The sequence below is a fragment of the Sprattus sprattus genome (assembly GCF_963457725.1).
Source record: "Sprattus sprattus genome assembly, chromosome: 18".
NCBI classification, from domain to species: domain Eukaryota; kingdom Metazoa; phylum Chordata; class Actinopteri; order Clupeiformes; family Clupeidae; genus Sprattus; species Sprattus sprattus.
In genome coordinates this window covers 24,628,066-24,644,698 of record NC_137916.1, presented here as the reverse complement: position 1 = coordinate 24,644,698, position 16,633 = coordinate 24,628,066, and the positions used below count along the sequence as shown (strand labels likewise).

The 16,633-nt window shown below is 43.6% G+C and overlaps 2 protein-coding genes across 3 annotated transcripts; one reads left to right on the top strand and one right to left on the bottom strand.

Annotated features, from left to right (window-relative positions):
• Positions 1–1,411: 1,411 nt before the first annotated feature.
• On the bottom strand, positions 1,412–1,969 carry smim22 (small integral membrane protein 22; the record flags this gene model as incomplete). The annotated part of the gene is made up of 3 exons (XM_080856853.1): positions 1,412–1,558; positions 1,651–1,718; positions 1,840–1,969. The coding sequence occupies 3 exons, from the start codon at positions 1,967–1,969 to the stop codon at positions 1,511–1,513; spliced, it is 246 nt and encodes an 81-aa protein (XP_080712979.1). The 3' UTR covers positions 1,412–1,510.
• Positions 1,970–2,916: 947 nt separating this feature from the next.
• Positions 2,917–16,527, top strand: cog1 (component of oligomeric golgi complex 1). Of its 2 annotated transcripts, XM_080856836.1 has the most exons (15): positions 2,917–3,229; positions 3,726–3,970; positions 4,574–4,755; positions 5,562–5,732; positions 6,262–6,418; positions 7,131–7,341; positions 9,853–10,746; positions 11,498–11,644; positions 12,168–12,329; positions 12,757–12,881; positions 13,246–13,354; positions 13,813–13,922; positions 15,000–15,081; positions 15,270–15,325; positions 16,321–16,399. In XM_080856836.1, the coding sequence occupies exons 1-14, from the start codon at positions 2,918–2,920 to the stop codon at positions 15,276–15,278; spliced, it is 2,916 nt and encodes a 971-aa protein (XP_080712962.1). In that variant the 5' UTR covers position 2,917; the 3' UTR covers positions 15,279–15,325; positions 16,321–16,399. The 2 variants fall into 2 exon arrangements, with proteins under 2 accessions (XP_080712962.1, XP_080712961.1); XM_080856835.1 differs by lacking the exon at positions 15,270–15,325 and having other exon boundaries at positions 16,321–16,527.
• The last annotated feature ends 106 nt before the right edge of the window (positions 16,528–16,633 follow it).

Below are 16,633 nucleotides of genomic sequence, written 5' to 3'. Positions count from 1 at the left end.
GAATGGTTGTCTTGATGTTCAATTTCATTTAAACGCGGAACAAATTAAGTCTTACACTATTTTTAAATGGATATACATGGACCATAAAATATACTGTGCTATAAATAAATAAGAATACTATATAATTGTCATATGATGGCTTGTCTTATTCAGTTGTGTGTTATTTTTATTATTGGCTGGAAAGGAACGAGCAACAGGATTGACCAGGATAGACCAGATCACAGTGTATTCATTCCCTCCCTTTTTTCCACGTTCTCAACTCAACATGAAAATATTTCCTTTGTTTGTGTTCGGTTGTCTTCAGGTGTGTACTGAAATATATATATATACCAACAGTTTGGCTTAATAATGACACTAAATACATACATGTATTCAATCACATAAATAAGTATGAAATTAAATGAAATATAAATTGATCCGCTAAGCTTTAAACCCTTTTTAAAAGAACACTGAAAAATCCACTGGCTAAAAGTGGAAAAAGCTATGGGCCCACCCAAACTCGATGACTACAACAAGTTCTCCTATCAAAGGGGACAGTTGGGCAAGAAGGGCAGTTGTCCGGAGAGTAACCAAGAGGGCAGCTACAACATGGAGACCTGCAGTTCTCACAGGCTCGTTCGGCAGAGCTCACTGGCACATTCCGCAGATCTCACAAGCTCGTTCTGCAAGCTCACTGGCTCATTCCGTAGATCTCGCTGGCTTATTCTGCAAGCTCACTGGCTTAGAAAGAGTGGCCAGGGGGGCTCCTGTCTGGAGTTTGTGACAAAATCAAACACATTTTAGATTATGTTATGATCTGATGATAGGGTTTAAATGCAACCGGAAACATTTTTTATGTCATCAAGACTTCTGTTGACGATATCATGTTCTTGGGCTGTTTTTTTGTTGTTGTTTTTTTCCAGGTACAGTAGAGACATCAGTGTAATTAAGATAGATTGAGCCTGTAGTGGTATTAAAATCAGCCTTCGAAATCTGACTAGCCTGGCTTACTCATAAATCCTGCTTTAAGTTAAATACGTGACTCAAACTTTTTGAGTTCATCAAATATGAGGACTATATTGGCAGGAGTAAATATATCAAGTTGGTTATCATTTAACTATTATGATGATTTATTTGCAGAAAGAAATAAAAAGCCAAACGAAAAACAACATTTGCCATTAACTAATACCCTTTAATTTATAAAAAAGTAAGTATTTATGAAAATAATTATATTTACATTTACACATTTAGTGAATTTGGCATGAAGAACGCAATTTACAAGGAAGTGCATTTTTTTTCAAGGGGCCAACAAATGTTGGCTTTGTTTACACACTTGTTGATCTGAACAGGTGACTTAGCAACAGCATGAACTTCAGGCAGCAGTGTAAAAAGTGGAGACATCTTGGAGATTAAAAAAACATTTGTGCGCAAATTCTCGTAAGATAAAATGGTCATTAGACTTAAACATTTACAAAAGTATGCCGTTTGGTGACGACAGCAATGTTATAAGATCTCCTCAGTTTAATTGTCTTCATGGATCCAACGCCATATTGTCAATCCCCACCTTACGTCTGCTGGGCTAAGATAGTTGAAAGCAGAAGACACTGTTTTTAAATATGTTTAATTTCTGTTATCTTTTAACAAATGTGAACGAGAATGTGACTTAAATACCTTCTCGTCACAGCAGCAGCAACAGCAGCAGCGAATGAGAACCAGAATAACGAGTAATAGAATCATCCCTGGAGAGAAGAAAAATTGAAATACAACATAAATGACCAATGAAGTTCGCATTTCCTACTTTACTAAATATATCAACACTGCTCCCAAGGTGATTGTGAAGCTTATAGTCGTGGCTCTTACCAATAAAAATAAAGAACACTGCAAATGAGGCAATGTCCCAGTCGGACTGAAACATTTCCTTTGATTGCAGTCTTGTGACAACATCCTTAAATTGTTCCTCGAACTCGTCCTTGAGGTCTCTTGGAGACATGGTGATATTTTCTCTGTCCCGGAGAACAAAATCAAATAATCATTGAGACTACTACCAAGGTTAACTGGTTAAGAAAAATAGGTGAAAATAGCCTACCTGTTGCTCATAATGTTAGTAATTTTGGCTATTTGACTGTAGCCATGGTAATAGCCTACTGCGTAGGCCTAAGCATCATTTAAATGTCTAATAAGATTACATAAGTAATCAATGCCATGCAGTTGATAAATGAAAAATCAACTTTATTTATAAAGGAATGTATCACTGTCAGTAGGCCATACAGATAATTCAACATGACGCCACATAGCCTAAATTGGCGTCTGTCAACACAATCAAACAGCTTACCGAGTGAATTGTTGGATGTGTAACAAACGACATAATAAAGTATATTTAGTCATTTATAGAGTATTTACCAATTTTCCTTAGTTCATATTAGGTAAAACGCATAGTAGTTGCTTACCTTATGCCGATTGCTTCCTCTTTTCCGGGTATAACCACACCTGTCTGGAAGACCTGTTTTGCATAGATCATAAAAGGGAAAGTTGACACCTGAACTTAAAGGAGAAGACAATAAAGCATGAACAGTTACCGAAATGAAACTTAACTTTTAACTTTTTAAACCTATTGCGCAAATTGCACACACATTACATTATAGTACTCATGATTTTACTTACGCTTGTATGTAACAAAAAATGTTTTAATACATTACTGAGATCCCAATGCACAAATGTATGGAAGATTGAACATTTCAAACGGCGGCAGAAATAGGCTAGTACTGTGCGGCACCACAATAAACCTTTTATTTTAGTGCATTGTATCTCCCTATACTGTAGGGGGCGAAACCACGAGCCTCTTTTCTCTTAGGGCTGAATATATGACCTCTGACCCCTTGTTTACGTGGGCAATTTCCTCGCTTCCGGGTTGTAGTTTAGTTGGCAGGACTGTGTTGGTATGATGGCAGTTGTTCCAGCTCAGTCTCTTCGGGTGTCTGAAATCAAAGACCCGACGGTCTTGTTTGAACGGTACAACACCGAGGAGATTCGAACGATAGAGCGCAGGGTACGTGGTGGAATAGAGCAGAAAAAGGAGGAACTTCGTCAGATGGTGGGCGAGCGTTACCGGGACCTAATAGATGCTGCTGACACCATTGGCGAGATGAGGCAGTGTTCGGAAAGTGTCGTGAAATCCATCCAGAACATGTACAGCTTTTGCAACAAGTTAAAACAAACCAAAACCTCGCTTCAGATAAATAGCAAAGAAGAGGTAAACTTAAGTCATCTTATTTCTACTTTTATATTTTTGTCTATAACAGTGATCATCAGCCTTACAAAAAGGACACTCATCTCACCTCCTAGTTTTAATACTTTCGTCATCCCGTAGACACAGTCTCTGTTTCAGTTGTGTAGTAAATTGATCATGCCGTCTATGATTTCGATGTCATCAGTCAACGATTCAGTCATCAACGTGTAATGGTATATGGCAGTGGTATGAGCATGTATTTATGTATGTGTGTGTGTGTGTGTGTGTGTGTGTGTGTGTGTGTGTGTGTGTGTGTGTGTGAGTGTGAGGGAGGGATTATGTTTGTATGCATGTACTATGATTTACGTCAGATAAGCGGTAATAGTTGTTGTATAGATGTGAAAGAGACTAGTCCTTTTCCTGCACCTGTCATTTTCACTTCTGAGTTAATCTGTGACCAACTGTACCACTCCCAAGAATGTATCAGGAACCTCTGTCCCCTGTCGTGTTTGTTTGCCAGAGTCAAAAGCAGTCCCAGGAGAAATTCTACACTATGGCAGCTCACATAAAGCTTCTTCTGGAGATCCCAGAGAGGATATGGAGCGCCATGGAATCCTCCCAGTACCTGCAGGCTACCCAGCTCTACTTGCTGTGCTGCCACCTGAACAGCCAGCTCCACCTGGAGGGCGGAGGACCTCATTACAGCCCAGTGCTCACACGCTTCCCCATCCTGGTCAGGCAGGTGGCGGCTCTAGGACACTTCAGGTACTGGATTGTTCACAGACCGAGTCTTTGTATGCAAACCACCCTTCCATATGTAACTGGGCACAACTAGGCACTATTGCACAGCAGTTCCAGACAATCCCTTTTTGTGGTTTTACTGGTAGAGCAAGATGCTAGGAATGCCAAGGCCATCAATTATCTTTTCATGAAGCAGAACGCCCTCTATTGTGAATCAGTGTGAATAAGGATGTTTGCTCAGTAAACAAATGTAAATGGAAAAGAACATGACCACCAGTTCCTGCTTTTATCAGTTCAGCTTTGTTGTTTCTGTCTGCTCCATCTTAACTTGGCAAATGGTCAAACCTTTTTGAAGCGTGCAAGCCAAGGCCCTCTGCACTTTATGTTGTCAACACACATGATTGTTTTGATGACGGTAATCTTAAGACAAGTACATTTTGTCTACCAAAATAATTCCACTACCTTGAAAGAAGTTTTGAGTTGGTGTGTAGTTTGAAAAAAATCTGTTTTCTGAGTTTTCTGAGTTTTGCTTGTGTCCTTTCCGATATTTACTTCAGAGTTTAGGTTTTAGTCTGACCCATTTCACAAGATGGCGCAGGATCATCTTTTTCACACGTTTTGTTTCAGGTCCACAATTCTGCTGGACAGTAAGTCTCTGTTGCGCGGCCGGGCGGTGTCAGACCAGGCTATCGCCGAGGCGCTAGTCTCCACCATGCTCCTGGAGGACAGCTCGCCTCGCCAGGCACTGGCAGACTTCCTGCTGGCCCGCAAAGCCTCCATCCAGCAGCTGCTCAACCAGCCTCAGCATGGTGCGCACTCCGTTGGGTTTTGTTGTCTCTGGGGGGGGGGATTCATGTTAATGCTGACTGTCGCTGACCAGTTAGATTGGATGGGAAGTTTTGCTCACAATTTCACTCACTAACGGTGCAAACTCATGACAGCATAACGATATTCATCTAGCGCTTTGAGTGGTCGTGGTGTAGAGTGTGGAACAAGCATAACAGACTGGACTAGTGAGCTAGTTAGCAGGCTAGCCAGTTAGTAGGCTCTCTAGTAGCTTGTCTTTATATCAAAACTGTCATTTTCAAATAAGACCAGAATTAAATATGTAACATACCCGGAGCAACAACAAGCCCTTACAAGTCCATCCAAGCCATTCTTTTTAGCAAATTAAACGACCAACTGACGCCACAGTACTGCAATTTTCAAACCGTCAGAGACAACACCAAACAATCTGATTGGCCGCTGCCAGGGAAAATCGCTCCTCATTTGCATAGGATTAAACTTTTTCCATCTTTTTTCGCCCAATGTGGTATATGTCACAATGAATTGCCTCCCGTTAAAATGCATGGGATTTAGAATTACGCGTCGCACACTACGCTGTCATGGGTTTGCACCATAAGACTAGCTAAGGAGTTCGAAGTGATGTGTTGATGTTTTGCACATTGCCTTAACTACCCCACGTCGCTTATTTAAAAATGCTATATATAGAAGTATATTATAAGGACTGTTTGCAACAACAACATGTCAATTTGAGATTGCGACAAAGACCTTTGCAGAGTGTTTTCGCTTGTGGTTCCGTGGATGAATTGGCCCTCTGTGTTCTCAACCCCAGGTGCTGGTATCAAAGCCCAGGTGTGCTCGCTGGTGGAGCTGCTGGTCACCACCCTGTACCAGGCGTACGCCGTGTTCTACGTGCCCCCGGAGGGGAGACTGGCAGACACCGGCCTGGGCTCCGGCCTGCTGTTCGCCACCCTGGAGAACGCCACATCCACCACGTCTGCCGGTACGCCGTGTGTGTGTGAGTGAGTGTGTGCGTGTGTGCGTGTGTGCGTGTGTGTGTGTGTGTGTGTGTGTGTGGTGTGTGTGTGTGTGTGTGTGTGTGTGTGTGTGTGTGTGGTGTGTGTGTGGTTGTGTGTGTGGTGTGTGTGTGTGTGTGGTTGTGTGTATGTGTGTATGTGTGTGTGTGTGGTTGTGTGTATGTGTGTGTGTGTGTGTGCGTGTGGTACGCCGGCGCTCTGCTCTTCCTCAGACTAAAACAGTGAATAAGTGTCACATAGAGTCCCGCTGTCCTTGGCCAGGCTACAGATTCACATTGAGGCCATTCTGTCCTATTTTCCTTAAACATATCAAATGGAACAGATCCCTGTTTATTCCAGGATGTTGATTCGGTTAATCAAAGAATTACAAATCTTGTCTAATATATATAATATATTATATTATTATAATGATTTCTCAATCAATTGCAATACTACGAAGATTACACTGATGAGTCCTGACTGAATGGTCTAACACGGTGATTGTTTTTTCCACAGCTAAAGGGAAGAAGGTCCTCCATGAGGATATGAGCGCAGGCAGCTGGTTTAAGTACCTGCCCCCCTCAGTGACGGACTTCCAGCCCGCCCTGCGCACCCTGGCCCAGCCCATTCAGAGCGAACAGCTGCGGGACACCCTCCAGCAGTGGATTGACACGTAATTCAATTCAAATTAATTTAATATATATATATATATATATATTTTTAAAGATTTATTTTTGGGCTTTTATGCCTTAAATTGAGAGTGCAGTTAAGAGTGGGACAGGAAATTAGAGGGAGAAGAGGTGGGGAGTGGACAGGAGAAATGACATCAGGCCGAATTCGAACTTGTGTTCTCCATGAGCGTCAAGCCCAAATGTGGTCGGGGTAACTGGTTGTGCCACAGTGCCCCCCGAAATTAATTTGATTTAATTTAATTTAATTGAATTTTAATTAATTTAGCTAAAACAATAAAATTGTCTCAAGGCGCCTAATTGTCTTAAATAGATAAATACATTGTCTCAAAGCGTTTCAGCTATCTCTTTGATGCAAAGGCAGATCTGCTTTGGTCCATATCCAGCACACTGTTTTCTCCTACTCGTACTGTGTATGTCCCAGACTGGTATGGTGGCGCAAATTTAGACCACATCTGGCTAAACGTCACAAGATGTTTGTTTGAAGACTCTAATTGATTGATTCAATAAAGGGCCACAGATGTGTCGAGAATGATGATGATCCAATGTCTAGACAGGATGGCATTCACACATCAAAGACATCACATCAGCTAATTAGGTTTCTAATTATACTACACGTCGAGTGAGAATGTTAAAGCAATTTTTTCCCACCCTCTGTGTTAAAACGGCAGCCTCTCACTTGTTTTCTGGGGTCAGGTGTAAGGAGGACATCCGTTGCGGCGTGAGCAGCCTGCTGGTGTTCGTGCGGAGCCTGAAGGGCCTGGCCTCCATCAGGGATGGCGTTTGGGACCTGCTCTCCAGCGACTCCATCAACCAGCACTGGGCCATGGTGTGCCAGAGGCTCCTGGACAAGCCAATCTCCCTCTGGGACGACCTGCTGCAGCAGCTCTTCCTCCAGCGCCTGCAGGTGTGTGTGTCTGTGTGTGTCTGTGTCTGTGTCTGTGTGTGTGTCTGTGTCTGTGTCTGTGTGTGTGTGTATATATGTATAGTGCAGTTTTTAAGTTATGCAGGATCTTTGGCAAACACCCAAACAGTCCGGCAGTCTCAGTCCATGTTTGTGCCTAAATGTAAGCTTGTCTTGTCTCTGACCACTGAAGTACATGATTCAAGATGGTAACAATATTGCCAAATAAAGTCAGAAGCAAGAGGTGGTTACAATTAGTTCATGAATCAGGAATTTTGGCCAAGTAGTGTTGACTATTTCTGCAGTGTCTTGACAAGTTAAGAAATTATATTAAAAGAAAAAAACACTGAAAGAGAGTGATATGCTGGAGAGACGTAGGCTGACACAAGCACATACTGCAGACACCAGGCTGTGCCATATCACAGTATCACACCAGGCTGTGCCATACCATAGTATCACACCAGGCTGTGCCATACCACAGTATTCACACCAGGCTGTGCCATACCATAGTATCACACCAGGCTGTGCCATACCACAGTATCACACCAGGCTGTGCCATACCACAGTATCACACCAGGCTGTGCCATACCACAGTATCACACCAGGCTGTGCCATATCAAGGTATTCACACCAGGCTGTGCCATATCACAGTATTCACACCAGGCTGAAACATACCATAATATCACACCAGGCTGTGCCATAACACAGTATCACACTAGGCTGTGCCATACCATAATATCACACCAGGCTGTGCCATACCATAATATTCACACAAGGCTGTGCCACCTTTCCAGAGCTTACTAATACAAAGTGCCAAAGGGACACATGGCTATTACATTTTTTCAGCTTCATCACATGGCCTTCAGGCTGTCTCTAGTAATGATTTATTGACAGCACAGGTAAAATGAATAAAACAAAAACAAACACCATTATTGTGTATTACCCTAAATACACGGCATATGGCAGTCACAATACTTTAAAAGGTAACACCCTGTAAGCAATCTGCAGATAGGTAAATAGATCTTGTTTGCTGTCGTTGGTCACATGAAACTACCCTCTAGTGCCACCACCCAACACAGAGTGAGCTTACACACCAGAATGGCTTGAGTCGTCAGTAAACACAGGACTTCTGCATTTAACATCTACTTCACAAAGTCCATTGGTCCTTTCGCAAATAAAAGTGGCCTAACAAGAACGACAGGTTTTGCTCATTTTAAGTGTGTAGGAACACCAAGCTAAGGTTGTGGTGATATTTGTTGATATTTGTTGATATTTCGTGATATTTGCTGAGTGTCAGGATTAAAGGCACCCAGTGCAACTTTCGAGGCTTAAAAATAAACATTCAATTTATAGTCTTTTTTACACGTAGTCAGTTTCAATAACTCCATACCATTACATATCAACATTCAAGGAGCAAAGATGAGACGTCGTTGTGTGGTGAGAGCTGATAGAAAATCGTAAATAACAACAATCGCCGCCATTTTCCCCCCAGATCTTTATTTATTGGTGCCACCAATAAATGAAGCAGGATTCCAGTCAATGGAAAAATGGCCTCTCCCCACCGGCGATTGTTGTTGTTTACGATTTTCTATCAGTTCTCACCACACAACGACGTCTCATCTTTGCTCCTTGAATATCGATATGTAATGGTATGGAGTTATTGAAACTTACTACGTGTAAAAAAGACTAGAAATTGAATGTTTATTTTTCGAGTCTCAATCCTATTAAGGGTTTAAGAATACTGATCATTTTGCACAATATCAGCGTGATTAAAATGAATAGTGTACTAGTATTTATGATTGATTAATATATTAATACAAAACACAACAGTACTGCTAGTACTGCTTTTGATTCGACACGATGTAAATGTCAACCTGGACATTATAAAGCCAGATGTGTGACAGTGATGGTGACAGGCCTATGTGGTTTGCTCTGCAGTTCAATGCAAGCTTTGCAGAATGCACGTGATGGATGTGATTTGCGGTGTGGTTTTTGAGATGCCTGCTTGACATGCATTTTTTTGCACCCTCACCGAGTTCCCAGAACATCTGAATTGGTGTCAGCGCTTCTGCCTCTGTTCAAACTCTGCCTCTCACACTTGCTTTTTAACCTTTGTGCTTTTTGAATATCAAGGGCACTCAGACAAAAGGTCGTGAGATCAGGCCTGTGTTCAGGCTCACAATCACACACCAAGTTCAGTGTTAAAAGTGGCGTCAGACATCGTTGTCATTGAATGAAGAGACATTTACGTTTCTCATCCCTTCATTCTCTCTCCGACCCCTCCTCTTTATCTCCCTCTCTCTCTGAATTCCCCCCTCTCCTTCTCGTCCTCTATTTCGCACCCTTCCCATTTCCCTCTCTCTCTCCATTTCCCTCTCTCTCTCTCTGACCCCTCTCCCTCTCTATCTCTCTCTGACCCCTTTCCCTCCCTCCCTCTCTCTCTCTCCCTCCCTCCCTCCCTCTCTCTCCCTCCCTCCCTCCCTCTCTCTCTCTCTCTCTCTCCCTCTCTCTCAGGCTATCACCCGGGAGGGCACTGAGGGCATCTCCAGCAGCTGCAGGCAGCTGTTGACCTCTGCCCTACACGACCTGGAGGCTCAGCCTTCCTCGTTATCGCTGTCATCCTCCTCCTCCTCCTCCTCCTCCTCCTCCTCTTCCTCCAACTCCCCCGCTGGGTGCTTCAGCCGAGGGGCTCAGTTCGAGAGCGACGTGGCAGCCTTCCTGTGGTCGGAGGCGGCGGGGGACCTGCAGAGCGACGCGGCCTGGGTGAGCGTGGCGCAGCGCGGGCAGCAGCAGCAGCAGAAGAGCGGCCTGTCCATGAAGACCCAGGCACTGACCCCCTGTGTGCAGAGCTTCTGCTCCGCGCTGGACGCCAAGCTCAAGGCCCAGCTGGACGACCTGCAGCACTACCTGCCCGCAGACAAGAACGGAAAGGACGCCGCCACCTCGTCCACCAACACCTCCTCCTCCTCCTCCTCCTCGTCCTCCTCGGCTTTCAACCGTTTCCGTGACGCCGGGGATGTGGAGGACACGCTGAGGGAGCACTGCCTGGCCTGCGTTCGAGACGTTCTGGCCAGCGTGCGCACCGAGCTGGCCTCTGCTCAGGGGAGGTGCTCCGGCAGCCCTGACGCCGGTCCGCGTCGCATGGGCTTGGTTCTGTTCATGGCTCGTCTGTGCCAGTCCATGGGGGAGCTGTGTCCGAGCCTCAGGCAATGCATCCTGGGAAAACAGCAAGGGGCGGTGGAGGTCCCGGTGAGAGGCACGCCCAGACAGAACAGGAAGCTAAGCAAAGGGGGCGGGGCTAAGGCTGTGGAGGTCAGCCCAGCACAGGCCAAGTGGGCGGGGTTAAAGGAGGAGCTGCTCACCTGTAGCATGGAGGCTTACGGCATCTGGAGTGGAGCTCTGTCAAAGGTAAATGACCTAGAGGGGCGGGGAGGTATAGAACAGGGACGCTATGCAGCGTGAGGAGGAAGATCTCCCTTTGTAAACAGTTCAACAGGGTTCAGTGCACTCTTGTGAAAGAGGTTACAACTTCAGACGGTTAATGTTTATCTTGCTTTTCTCTTAACATCTGTTAGAGTGAGTAGAATACCTTTAATTAGCATGGTATAACACTGTCTTTAGACAGAGAGAGAGAGAGAGAGAGAGAGAGAGAGAGAGAGAGAGAGAGAGAGAGAGAGAGAGAGAGAGAGAGAGAGAGACGAGAGAGAGAGAGAGAGAGAGAGAGAGAGAGAGAGAGAGAGAGAGAGAGAAGAGAGAGAGAGAGACGAGAGAGAGAGAGAGAGAGAGAGAGAGAGAGAGAGAGAGAGAGAGAGAGAGAGAGAGAGAGAGAGTGTTTGTGAGAGTGTTTGTGTTTGAAACATATTGTTTTCGGAGCCTGATTGCAGATGTGTTTAAGACGTATGGTATTTTTCCAGTAGTACTCTCAGTGACTAATTTGCAGACGTGTTTAAGACATATAGTATTTTTCCAGTGGTACTCTCAGTTACTCAATTCACATGTATAAGCCATGATCTTCAGGTTTTAAGTGGCATGGCACACTGTTTGAGCTGCAGCACTGTGTAGAGGTAAATGCACAGTATACAGTTGCCTCATGCAACCCTCCTAATGGTGCTCTGTGGCGCCCCCTGTGGCCCCCCTCTGTCTTCTCTCTCTCTCTCAGACGGTGGTGGAGCGCTTCTCAGCGGCTTTGCACAGTGAATCAGCTGGGGCCATCCTGGGCACTGCCACAAACTGGGAGGAGTTAGAGATTCAGGAGGAGGCGGAGTCAGGAAACAGCGTAGTGTCCAAGATCCGCCTTCCCGTTCAGGTGAGTTAAACGTCTGAAGACTCCGGGATCCCTAGTGTGGTGTGTTGCTAAATGCTTCCAGCGTGCATCCATATAAATATTCCTTAGATTTGTGTGGATCGCTATCAAGCTAGCATTAGCTCCTATACCTTGCAATGTCTACCCCATCCATCCATTGTCTTTATACATTTGCAATGAGATGGATATAACAACATTTATGTCTTGAGTTGTCCACAAAGAAATCAAAAGACAAACGAATAAAGAAATGGTTCTTGCTTGCCTGCACTCATATATTCAGTCAAAATGCATTACAATACAGTTAACTGGGTGCATTCTCTCCGGTGGTCAAGTCAAATTTATTTAAAAAGCACATTTAAAAACAGCTCACGCTGACCAGATTGGTGTCATGTGTTCCCATATCTAACCTATGGTCCTAAATTTCTCAAGTACTTACAGTTGTACTTACTATTGTTTTTGAGCATGTAAGACTGAAGGAGATGGCGTGTGAGAGGTATAATTAGGCTGCTTCTGTTGTTCCTGTTAGCCCTCCTGGTATGTGCAGTCCCTCCTCTTCCACCTGTGCCTGGAGGTCAACCGGGTCGGAGGTCATGCTCTTCCAAAGGTCACGCTGGTGGAGCTGCTGAAGGGCTGCCTGGACCAGGTTCTGGGCCAGTACGAGACGCTCACCAGGAACTGCCAGGGCAAGGTGTGTGTGTGTGTGTGTGTGTGTGTGTGTTTTTTTGTGTGTGTGTATGTGAAATTATTATTTTTGCGATAACCTCATCTAAACTGAGTTGCTGGATTAAATGGATTTCAGCTCAGTAGTTTACAACAATATCAGTTTAAAGTGTAATCACTTCAAAGCGCCACACCATTCCTCCCTAAAGGTGACATTGAATAAATAAACATCTGATACATTGCAAAATCATCTCCCTATATCACTCTGTGCAATGGTGGACAGAGCTGTCTAAGTGTGAAACTTAAACACTAAAATTAAAACAACATTCTACTTTGGTCTCCCCCTCATTCTCCCACTCTTTTCTCCTTTCCTGTCCCTTTACCTCACTGTCATACTCTGTCTTCCAATCTTTATTTATTTTCTTTTTCCTCCACCCTCTTGTGTTTCTCTGCAGGACGTGGCCTTCCTGATGACCCAGAACCGAGCGCTGCAGCTGCTCTTTGATGTGCGCTACCTCAGCGCTACGCTTGGCGCTCGTCTGGAGGAGGGCAAAACCTCCCGGAGCCAGCAGGACCCCAGGTACTCTAACTGTCTTGAGCACACAGGCACACACACACAAAGGCACATATTTAACCAACAAATATTTAACCCTGCACTTCTTGCACTCTCCACTTCTTTGCACTATTGCTGTGTTATAATTCAAATAGGCATTCCTCCTTGTATATACTTTTTTAGACTTTCTAGACCGTTGCACTGTTTGTATTGTTTTGTGTTGTGATGTAAATTCTGTGTAAGAACACTGAGAGCCACTTCAACAAGTCAAATTCTTTGTTTGTGCAAACTTACTTGGCCAATAAAACCTGATTCTGATTCTGATAATCAGAATGCATCCTTGTGTTTTTGTGTCTGTGTTGACACATGTTTTATATATGTGTTCATACAGGGTCCAGGAGGTGTGTGATTCTCTGGAAGGACACATTGACCCGTTCGACCTTGATGTCTTCACCCCTCACCTGAACAGCAACCTAAACCGCGTATCTCAAAGAACCTCAGTAAGGACCAACACACAAAACTCCAAACACCCTAACACACTCCTAATGGACCTCATCTCTAACCTATACACACACCTAGATTTAGGCTTTTAAATAATATATCAGTGACAATACTTGTTCATTTATATGCACCGGTAAAATACGTTTATTTGGAAGGATAATTATTATATAAATTACCCACAAGAGAAAAAAAAAAAAACGCATACATCTCTTTCCCTCTTGTGAGCCAACATTTAATATGCATTCTTCCTAAGAGAACCTTTGAAAGACTTAACACACTAATAATTTGACATTATTTGACCTTTATGCTGAAGAAACTGAAAGTTCAGTATACTAGCCAACGTACGGTTCACTATGCTGAGTGATATGGTTCACATGTATGTGTTTGTGAAAGTGATGGCCTTGGTCCTGATGTCCTGAGCAGGGTCCGCTCATGGCTGGTCTGTTGTCTTCCTCAGGTGCTCTTAGGCCTTCTGGCTGGCACAGAGAAGCAGTTCAGTTCCCGTGGCAACGCAGTCACCACCCAGGAGCCTTACAACATTCTGCCGCTCTCCAGCAGCCAGATCCGGTATGTGTGCGTGTGTGCGTGTGTGCGTGTGTGCGTGTGCGTGTGCGTGTGTGTGTGTGTACATGCGTGCATGTGTGTGTCTGTGAGTGTTTGTGTAACTTTGTCTGCATCTGTGTGCATTTGGCGAACAAATCATGTGCTTCACTAGAAACCTGCTAGGGCCGTATTTGCAAAGGGTGTTTTTGTGGTCTAACATTCGTTGAGACGTTAAAAAGGGACCACAGTGAAAACATCATTAGGGTTCAGAAGCAAAGCTTAATGATCCTACATCACTAAGGTTCAGAAGCAGAGCTAAATGATCCTACATCACGAGGGTTCAGAAGCCAGCTAAATGATCCTACATCACGAGGGTTCAGAAGCCAGCTAAATGATCCTACATCACGAGGGTTCAGAAGCAAAGCTAAATGATCCTACATCACTAGGGTTCAGAAGCCAGCTAAATGATCCAGCATCACTAAGGTTCAGACGCCAGTTAAATTATTTTATATCGCATTATGAAATCTGCATCACCAGACTCTTCGAGCGGATTACGCCTATCAGTGAATATTCCATATCCCAGTAGGCGGCGACAGTGTCCTTCTACTGAATGTTCTTCTATTCAATGTTCTTCTATTCAATGTTGATCTCCTCTTGAGCAAAATCGTGTACCCACAATAAATCCAGTTTGCCAGCTGCCCAGACAACTACATTAAATACCAGTTCAACAAGCCCACTACGGACGTCTAGACCTTGTCATTGTCATTTAATCAAAGGTCACTAACATTTAAAAGCCTCTTTGATAATCACCCTTCAGGATTTGGTGATTCGTTTGGAACATCCTGTGATTAGCCAAATTAGACCTGTCTAAGAGAAAAACACATTTTGTAAAAAATTGGCCCCTTGTTTCCAGTGAGCCTTACTAAATATTTATAATTCAAATGTTTTTTAAATAACAATATGTGTTTGATTACACGTGCAAACATGCAGTAATGCTCCATAATGATATAGCAGACTGAGTGAGTTATGGGTCATGTTTTTTATTAATTTTTATTTTTTATTTTTACATTTCATTTTTTAATTTAATTTTTATTTTCCCAGGTTTGGGTTGCTGCCACTCAGTATGACCAACTCCCGCAAAGCCAAGTCATCCACACGGAGCACAGACATCACCAGACCACTGGTAAGTCACATAACAGTGTGTGTGTGAGAAACCCAGTTGCAAACAGGGACAACTCTCTCCATGTAAAGATTAAAAGAAATATTACGTATCTGCGTCATAAACAAACTGTAAGTGAGCGAGACGTATTTGCTTGGAGTTGAGTCATCTGTGTTCACGTCAGTCATGTCATGCTCTCTCTACACATCCAGTGGTTTTGAGATGCAAAGATGCCCCTGAAGGGAGCCCCTGGATTCCTCTGCGATAGGTGATAGTGTGTGTGTGTGCAGTGGAATGGAGTGGAGTGGAGTGTGCTCTTTGCAGTGTCTTTTGCTAAACTTTGACAGCTGACTCCAGGTGTGGACTGTGGAGTGTGGGGCCATTGACTGCTCCGGGCTTCCTCTGAAAGCATATAAGCTAAGGCTAATTTAATGCTAAAAAAAAAGAATATTGAGCACCGGAGGCTCAAAACAGTCACTGCGTCATTTACGCATTTGGGGGTTGTTTTTGTAACGGGATGTCTGCAGTGTCCAATTACATTAATGATCTATCTATATATTAAGTCACGTAGAGGAATTTTTGTTTTGTTGTTGTCCTGGTCCCCTATTATACTTTCATCAAGGTAAGTTGTGGAAAAACAACTTGTGAACAGGCTGTGCAGTTTCTAACATACCAGAGAGAAAATCTTAAAGCTGCTTTAAGCAATACGTTGCAAATTATCACAAGACATTTGTCACCAAAATAATTCCCTCCCCCTCCTCTATTGTACTAGAAGTCTCTTGATTAGTTGAAAGATTGCAATATTTAATTGTTGACACAAAACAAAGTGCTTCTAGACGTTGTTTACACTTCCCTGCCCCTGAGAAAGCAAACAAAGGAAGAAGAAAAACAAAAAACCCTCAAAGAATGAAGATGCCTAAAATGCATAGGCTGCCTCGCTTGCAACAGCTTTAAGTCTGCTTCTCCTCTTGAGGGGAAATTCTGATCTGACTGTTTAGGTGTTGTCATGGTCACCAAGGCTATTTTCTGAACATGTGCATGTGCTTCTTGGTGAATGGTTCGAGTACCATAACATCTGCATAATGAGTGTGTCAAGCAGTACACACACACACACACAAATACTTACACACACACACACACTTACACACACACACACACAGTAAATACTTGACTATCAATAGTGGTTTCGGGGCCTGTGTTTTCATGCTAAACTGGGCGGGTTCTGGCTTTTGTAAACTTGTGTTTATGTTTGCATCCTTACAGGTAACACCAGCTTCAACCCCCGCTCCCGAGGACAGCTTCCGCCCCGGCAACCTGTTTAGACAGCTAGCCAATCAGGAGGAGGAGCAGGCTGGCTCCTCCCTCTTTAAACTTGGCTGGCTGTCCAGCATGTCCAAATGATGATGTTTCACTAAAAGATGTGGGTTTTTAAACATGTATAAAGGCTGTATAAAATAATATATAAATACATTTTGAAATATTAAGGATTTTTTTTTTGTGGTTTGTTTTCATTTGTGCTTTGACATTGAGGAAAGTGAAACAAATATCAGTTGTAAATAAGTCAATCTAGACTTTT